The 8,783-nt window shown below is 58.3% G+C and overlaps 1 protein-coding gene across 1 annotated transcript; it reads right to left on the reverse strand.

Moving 5' to 3' along the window:
* Positions 1–4,259: 4,259 nt before the first annotated feature.
* Positions 4,260–6,239, reverse strand: MAFB (MAF bZIP transcription factor B). The gene has a single exon (XM_001101624.5). It carries the CDS (start codon positions 5,854–5,856, stop codon positions 4,885–4,887), a length of 972 nt encoding a protein of 323 aa, XP_001101624.3. The 5' UTR covers positions 5,857–6,239; the 3' UTR covers positions 4,260–4,884.
* Between the last annotated feature and the right edge of the window lie 2,544 nt (positions 6,240–8,783).

Here is an 8,783-nt window from a genome sequence, read left to right on the forward strand (position 1 = left end):
AGAAGAGAAATCAAAACAAAAGGAGAAAGTTTTCTGAAATGAAAGAGGTTACGAAGGAAGGGCTAAAAGAATGGGAAATGTCAAAGAAATAAAAAGAATGCCAGGAGGCAAGGGAATGGTGCCCAGGTTCCCACCCGTCCCCGCGCGCGAGGACCCGAGGCTCCCGGCAAGCCCAGCTGAGCGCCTTCCTCCACCCGCCTCGCCGAAAGTGGCGACGGCGGATCCAGCCGGCACAGCCTCCCGCACACCCCCAGCGATCCGGGGTCGCAAGAGGCGGGATTCGCGCCGGACTGGACTGCAGCCGCTCCAACCAGGGGCGCGGTCCGGAGGGAAGCCCTAGTCCGGGCCCTGCGTGTGCCCCGTGCGTGCGTCGGGGTGTCTGAGCGTGCCTGTCTCTGAGTGCGTCTCCGGGTGCAGGCGCCAGCCTGTCTACGTGGGACTGGTGCCGGCTTGGAAGACTCCCGGCGCTGGGAGGATTTTCCCCCGGGGATGTCAAGGATTGCGAGGAGCCCGAGAGCCGCGGGGAGCGGTGGGAACGTAAAAGGAGGATGACGGTGGCGGGGTGCCGCTAGGGTGGGACGTGCCAGAGGGCCTTGGGACTCAGTTCGCTTTTCCTGGGCTTGTGGGCTCTGGGGCATCACGGCGGGTCGGGCCGGCAGGCTACAGGCGGAGACATAGCTGGGGCTTGCCTGATGTGAGAGTCCGCCCTGAAGGCTCCGGAAGCCCAGGCCTCCTCCAAGCGGCTGCCGGCTCCGCCTGACTCTCGCCCGCTTGTGCCCCCGGCCTGTTAGTGCTCACTTGGTGGGTTGATGCGGGGACTGACAGTGACTCAGTGTCAGTCCCCGCACCATCAATATGGGTATCAATGTGGACATTAATGTGTGCAGGATGTATGTGTCTGTGTATCTGTGTGTCAGTGTGTCACTAAGACTGTGTTCTGGGATTGTCAGATTCTCCGAGAGGCAGCTGGTCACTCCAAACCGGCTTGAACCACTTTGTCTTCTGGATGCAATGCTGATGGTATTGGTCACTGGGTCAATGTCTGTGCTTCTGTGCTCTGGGGAAGAAAAGCCAACACTTTGGAGTTTGCAACCCTCCCTAGCTCAGAGACTAAGGATGGAGAATGCCAGTCCGCTTGGTACGATTCCAAAGGGAGTCAGGCCACCGGATTTAGGGTCTCCACCAGCCAGGCGTTCGTGATATTTTTGGTCTCTGGAACCATGCCGTGGGGTTTCCTCTGGCACCCCACCTGAGCGAAGCCTCTTTCACCGCAAAGAGGATACATGTGTACACGTGAAGACGTTCTGTGCAGGAGCATGTGCGTAGGAAGTTACCCAACTAATCAAAGCCCCTTGCTCCTTCATTCATGCACGTGGGGGCAAAGGTACCACAGAGCCAGGCTCAGCTGCCTCCTCCTCCCAGATCACAGCCAAAGCCTTCCCCAGCAGACACATCTTCCATCTTCCCGCCATGAAAATCAACTGGACCTTTGAATTAAATTCGAGCTAGAATCTCAAGCTTCTCTCCTATTGAACACCACCAACACACTATATAAATGTACATAAATGTTAATGTTATCTGTATCCTTAATTTTTAGGTCCCCTTCCTCTTCTCTAGACCTCAGCCTTCACTACTTCCAGGCTTCCAGAGATCCAGGCCAAAATTTCCTGTTAGTTTCACTCTCCCCTTCCTTCTCCCAACTCAGATTCCCAGCTGGGGCTCCACTTCTTGGGTCTCCTATATTTCCCCATTAGGGTTCTGAAACTCCATGAGCCAGAGAACTCCAGGGACTAAAGGTTAAGCCTCCTGGACTGCAGATAATGAGTCTGAGGATGCTGGAGCCCCTCGGAGCTTGCCATTGGCAAAGGATCACAAAAACTCTACAGGGGTTGGAGATCCTACTCCGTGTCCCAGAGGCCAACCCTGAGTTATAGACAGGATTCCAAGGAGGCTGGGAGGGGTTGGGGGTGACCTAGGTGGGCTCCACTCTTCCAGGAATACAGAAAAGGAAAGGTTCTCGGGCCACCTCCCAGTCGGGGATCTCCAGGATGCAGCTGAAGCTGCTGCACTAGAGTGATGACCCAAACTCCTCCAACAAAAATTCGAGGAGCCACTAAAATTCAGACTCGGCCACACAGTGCCCATCTGCGGAGCTGAGGAATCCATGCCTGAGTGCCAGTGCACCCCAAGGCATACTACCCTCAAAAACACAAGTCCACACAGAAGGGCTTCCTGCCTGGGGGATATTGCACCCCAAGATCTAGTGCTGGGTTGTACCTGCTTCCATTAGCTTTGGGGTGAGAGACAGGCCCCATTCAGAGAAGGCATCTGGCTCTGGGCAGCTCCAGTTGCTCCCAGAGAGATGCGCTGGGTAGGAGAAAGGAGACTTGCACCCCAGGCAGGAGGGCAAGGGCCCTGGTCAGCTGGGCCAGAGCGCCAAAAAGACCCAGCTTCCTCATCAAGGTGGCAGCTCCTGGCTTCCTAGTCTCCATCAATCACTATATCAGAACAGACAGACTAGCAAGTCAGTTCTGGTGGCCAAGCCTGAAAGCACTGAAAAAGTGGCGTGTGCCCCATATCCAGGGACTCAAGGCTGTTTGGACCTGCGCCCTCTCAGCTCACAAACCAGCTCTCTTGACTGGGGTCTGTACCTAGGGTGGGAAGCAGAAAACACATTTGAGGTTCATGTATACACACACTCACACACTCAAGGAAGGGCTTTACTAGGGCTTGGTTTGCTACTCCATTGGCCACGGGGTAAGAGTAACCCAAAGTTGGTGTGACTCTTGAGGAAGCAAGAGAAGAAAGTCAAAATCATGCGAACACAGAGTCCTCTAAATAAACACCATTTCCATGGTTTTAATAAGCAAAATAGGAAACCATTTTAATAACCAAAAAACAGAAACCAGTCTGAATAAAACTACAATAGACTAGGTTTTAATATTTTCATATCATAAGCAGGGTTTGAAATTGATCCCTTATTTTACATGAAATAAAAACAATTTCTGTTGCGGCAGGTTTGATTTCAACACAGTTGAATCTGTAAAAACCAAAGCTCGTTTCTGATGCAGGACAAATATCCACAATATTTAAAACTGCAAGCACCATGCGGTTCATACAATCTTGTTATTACTGTTAATTTATCAACTAATACAAACTCAAAAATGCATCTGGCCAGCAGCGCCAGCAATTTCAAATGGGAACTTAAAAATACACTTTTATTTTGGTATTTTTGTCAGTGCAACTTAAATCCTTTTACTGACCTGCAGAAAAAAAAAAAGTAATAATAAAGAAAAACACCCATGTCTTCCCTATAACTACTATACAACTGAAGAATTGAAGGGGGAGGGGGAGACACCACCAAGAACTCTTCCTACTATTTCAAAAGCAGGGAAAGAAACACAATGCACTGGTCTAAAGAACACATTTGAAAGTTGCAAAATTACTTGCCAATGTTTGGGTTTCTGGTACATTCTGAGCGTGGCAGTTGGTTCAGTGCAATGTCTGCTTACCAGTGCACTGCCAGGGTCAGGGATGGCTAAGCCTCTCACCCTAAGAGCGCTGTGGTTCCTACAATTAGCGCAGGCCCAGAGGGTTCAGAAGGGACCTCAGGATGATTCTGGTTACAATAAAAAGCAGAGGGGAGGATCTGTTTTCCTTTCCTTTCCTTTCCTTTCTTATTAAGGGTGTCATTTTGACCATAAAGACAAGGCTGGAGTCCAGTACACTCTTCTGGGGTGCGGAGCTTGGCAGCTTCCCTGCCCTGCCCTGCCCTGCCCTTGTACTCGGGAGCTGGGACCTCTCGGTTCTCTCTCTCAACACCAGCAAGGTCGAAAACTAAAGCAGGAGAGAAAAAAGAGGACCGAATGGGGATAAGGGAAGGAAAGAAAACACGCAACTTCCAAGTGTGCCCCAAGACAAAGTTGTTTTCTGATGTAAAATGCCTGGAACTTTTTCTTTTTTTTTTCTTTTTAACTTACAAACAAAAATACCATAATCATAAACCCAAACAAAGACCCTCAGCTTGCTGCCATGTTCTCTATGCGGTTTGGCGGGGCGGGTATTTACAAGCCTACAGCTGGGACTGAAACCCCGCACGCAGCACCGGAGTTTCCAAACTGCGATCCCTTCTCACCCAAAGAAACAAGGGGAGTATGATCCATGATCAACAACATGCTAAAGTTAAACAAGAAAATGGTACAAAATAGAAATTATTACCATACATGTCCAGCATGCAGGATTAATATTTTTAATGCAGATTTTTGTATTTTTCTATATAATCGAGCAGGCAATAAAACTGATGAGATTTGGGCGCCGAACGTCCTAACTGAGGCCCGTGTCTCAGGGCTGAGAGCCAGTGTTCTCCGAACTCTGACAGACAGGTCCGTCTGTCCTTCCTTCTTTCGCTCAGCCTCGCCTCTCGCCTGCCGGGACGCCAGAGTCCCTCTCCTCTCCTCGTTGCTCTCTTCCTGGCGCGGACTACGCTCCGGGCCGCAAAGCAGCGGTCCCGGCTTAACGCGCAAAGTTCAGAAAGCCAGGAGTCTCCAGATGGCCTTGGTGACTTCTCGGGACTACGCCTCGCCGCCCTCCAGCCTGAAGAGAAGTTACTCCGGGACCTCCCACCCTCTCGTCTCTCTCTCTCAGGCTCTGCTCGAGTCTAGGAGGCGGCGCTGGCGTGCGCTACTCTCGCCTTAGCCAAGGTCCCCTGCCCGCCAGCTCGCCAGCCCGTCGCCCGCGGCCCGCGCGCCCTTCCTCCCTCTCGCTCAAGTCAAACAGGTCAAGGTTGGGGCCGCGGCAGGGACAGGGTCCGGGGTAGTGTGGGACTGGGGACATGGACAGGGAGTCCGGGCTGGGGCAAGGGCGGGGGCCGGGACCGGCCACGACTCACAGAAAGAACTCGGGAGAGGAGGGGCTGTCGCTGGTGGAGCCCGCCTCCCTGAAGCCGGAGTTGGCGAGTTTCTCGCACTTGACCTTGTAGGCGTCTCTCTCGCGGGCCAGCCGGGACACCTCCTGCTTAAGCTGCTCCACCTGCTGAATGAGCTGCGTCTTCTCATTCTCCAGGTGGTGCTTCTGCTGGACGCGTTTATACCTGCAAGACTGGGCGTAGCCCCGGTTCTTCAGGGTCCGCCGCTTCTGCTTCAGGCGGATCACCTCGTCCTTGGTGAAGCCCCGCAGGTGGCGGTTCAGCTCGCGCACGGACATGGACACGAGCTGATCGTCGGAGAAGCGGTCCTCCACGCTGCCGTTACCGCCCGCCGCCGTCGCCGAGGCCGTCGCGTGCGGCCCGGGCCCAGGGTGGCTAGTGGGCAGCTGTTGCGCCGGGCTAGCGGCGCTGGACGGCGGCGGTGACGCTTGGTGATGATGGTGATGGTGCGGGTGAGCGTGCGGACCCAGCTCGTCGTGGGCCACGCCAGCGCCCGGGTACGCGTGGTGCGGGTGAGGGTGGTGGTGATGGTGGTGGTGGTGAGCGCCGCGAAAGCTGTCGAAGCTTTGCAGCGGCTGTGGCACTGGGTGCGAGCCGATGAGCGCTTCCACCGCGTCCTCGGGCGTCAGGTTGAGCGCCTCGGGGTTCATCTGCTGGTAGTTGCTCGCCATCCAGTACAGATCCTCGAGGTGTGTCTTCTGTTCGGTCGGGCTGAAGCTGGGCGACGAGGGCACGGAGCTACACGGAGTGCTGAGCGGTGTGGAGGACACCGAGCCGGCTGGCTGCAGGCGCGTGCAGGGCCTGCCCGGACGCTCCGCGCGCCCCAGGGGCTCCTTCTTCACGTCGAACTTGAGCAGGTCGAAGTCGTTGACATACTCCATGGCCAGCGGGCTGGTGGGCAGCTCTGGCCCCATGCTCAGCTCCGCGGCCATCGCTGACGCGAGGCGCAGCTGCCGCTGCAGCCCGGGAAACTTTGCGGCCGGCCGGAGCGCGCCCAGCCAAGCGCGGGGGCGAAGAGCGGCGAGCCGGGGAGGCGGGGAGCGAGGGCGCAGCGGGCCGGGGCCGCCGGCCAAGCCTTTGTCTGGGGACGCGGCGGCGCGCCAGAGAGTCCCAAGGCTGCCTGCACCGCCCCAGAGCTCTGGGCTGTGCCCGCGCCGGGAACGGGCCGGGGAGAGTCGGGCGGAGTGGAGAGGCAAGCGGAGCGCGCAGTGGGGCTGAGGGGAGGCGTGGGGCGAGTGCCCGTTGCTCGCTCTCTAGCTCTCTTGCTCTTACGCTCTCTCGCTCGCAGCCGCTCGCAGCTCGGCGGTGCAGCTGTGCTGGATCCGGCGGCGCCGCAGCCTTTTATCGCCTCCTGATGTCACTGGGGTGCGGGGGCCCGGGCGGCCCGGTGCGCGGGCCAATGGCTGCACGGCCTCCGCGGCCCAGCGGCGCAGGGCGGGGCGCGCCTGACAGCTCCCCCGCCCCCCGCGTCAGCTGACTGGCGGCCCGAGCGGCCCTGGAGGCGCGGAGGCCTGGCGGAGCGCTGGAAAGGAGTGGGACGGCCACCCTGGGCCCACCCCTCTACCCTGCAGGTCCCGGCCCCCGCACGCTCGCCTGGAGTGCGCGCCCCACCTCTAGGGCAAGCAGCCGCTTTCCCCTCCTCGCGCGCTCTCCTCCCTCAGTTCCCTTTGCACCCCACCCCCAACCCATGTCACCCCCAAGGAGGCTCAGAATGAGTGCCGGGACAACGCCTCCTGGGCCCTTTGTTCCCAAGCGGCCCCCGCCCAGTGGGCGACGCTCTGTGTGTCCTCGCGGCTTCAGGCCGTGTGTGCCGTGCGTTCCTGTTTCTGGAGATCTGCGCGTATTTGTGTGTTGGCCAGGGCGGGCTCGAGGCTCCGAGAGTTGTGTTCAGACCCAACTCTTAACCTCAGGGGACCTTTCTCAGGCCAAGCGAGGGCCGTGCCCCTCCTGGCGGGTGCAGTGGCAGAGCCCTGAGATTCTACTCCATTGGCCCCGCCGCTCCCCGCGCTCACCCCACCCCACAATGTTCACAGTGAAGGCGACGGGAAAAGCAGCAGCCCAAAGGCTCTGAATTCCTTTCCCCCGCCACACGCACGGAATCCTGAGCGCCCGGAGCCTCGGGGCCGAGGCCGGCCCGGGACGGTGCTCGGAATGGCTCTCCACTGCTGGGGAGCCGGCCCTGTTTTTGTTTGAACGTTCTGTAACGATTAAGCAGATCCAGGCGTCAGCCCGCCGCGGAGAGGCTCAAACAGGCATAAAGTGCGACCCCAAGTGGCCACTGTGCGCAAAGGCGTCGCGACCGCCCGGCCCACTGCCGGAAGGCTTGGACGGCGCCTCGGACCCAGCCAGGTCTCCCCTACCTGGCCCAACCCAAGCCAGCCCGGAACGCATACTGTGTGTGCAGCGGCGCCCAGGACAGGTTCCTTTCGAGCCACGTACAGGTCCTCGGGTCCCGTCTTCGTACTCAGCCGCGAGCCTCGAGCAGCGAGCTCCGCGCTGGTCGCCCCTGTTGAAATTCCGTGCCCCAGCGTTCGGGGGTGCCCGTCGGCTGCTCCCCGCGCCAGAAGGTCCCGGGCGGAGGAGGGCCCGTAGCCAAAAGTGGAAACGCCACAGTGAAGCAGCCCAGGGCTACCGGGTGAGAAACCTCCCCGGAGGGCAGACGGGGAGACCGAAGCGCACCGCACTAGGCATCCAAACCAGGCTTGGGAGCCGCGAACCCTCCCTATCCAGATCCAGGATGGCTAGAATTAACGGGTTCTTCCTGAGACCTCGGCTCAGGCGCCAAAACCGGATAGATCGCGAATTCGCTGGACCCGGAGACCCGACCCGCCTCCCGCGTCGCCTTCTGCTTTCCAGCTTTGGGCGCGCGCAGCGAGAGGCAGGAGAGGCGCGCACTGGGTGAGTGAGTCCCGGCCACTGTCTGCGCTGGACCAGCCCGACTGACCCCGCGCGTAGGGGTCGCGTGAGCCACACCAGTGCAGACGCACCTAAATGATTTTTAAATGTTAGAAGGTAAAATATTTGCCTCCCATTAATCTGAAAACTCTCTATTCTCTTGCGCCCTCGGAGAGGCTGGGGTACGGCGTGGTATTGGGTCGCCTATTTTTAATAAAATGAGTGTATTTTAACTAAAACTTGAACTCAGTCTTGTGGGGTGGCAACTTAAATGCTGGAAGGGCGCGTCTACAACCCTCTTCGAGAAGCGTGCTCTCCGCAGAAATGAGGCGGCCGCCTTGAGAGAGAGCCTGGGCGGTGCCGCTGCGCAGCCCCTGCCAGAAGCTGGGGGTTGGGGACTCGCACCTTGTAAATGTCCTCGTCCTGTTTGAACGCGGTGTGAGCACACTCGGACCATGGCTCAGTGGAGAACGTTTCCAAACCACTCGGGATCGGGTGTCTCGGATCTGTGCAGACTATGTATGGCTCCGGACTCAGGTGGCCAGGGCGGGACAAGCACGCCGGACTCTCTTGGTCCGGACTGGACTAGAGCTGGTAGCACCCTCCCTCAGGGTCCTAAGAGACCTGTGGCTCCCAGAGTGTTTCTGCCACTGTGGACTTCTGTGCGGGCACCAAGGCGAACAGGCCAAGCTGTGACCCACTCCACCCCCGCCCGTACGTCCGTCGACTCTGCCTGACACTCGCTGTCGAGGACTGGCGTGGCCCATTGAGGCCCTGGGGATTCCTGAGGCCCCAGGTCTGCGGTTCCGAAGTTCCTGTTCTCCCGCGCGCGGCCTGCCTCCGTCTCAGGGTCTCTTGGACTCGGGCTTTGTCTAGGCAAGCGCGCTCCTCTTTGTCCCTGTGTCTCTGTCTCTGTTGTGGTCACTCCCTTCGCCTGGGCTTTGACTGAGGTATCTCTGCCCAT

This window comes from Macaca mulatta, chromosome 10 (genome assembly GCF_049350105.2).
Source record: "Macaca mulatta isolate MMU2019108-1 chromosome 10, T2T-MMU8v2.0, whole genome shotgun sequence".
NCBI lineage: Eukaryota > Metazoa > Chordata > Mammalia > Primates > Cercopithecidae > Macaca > Macaca mulatta.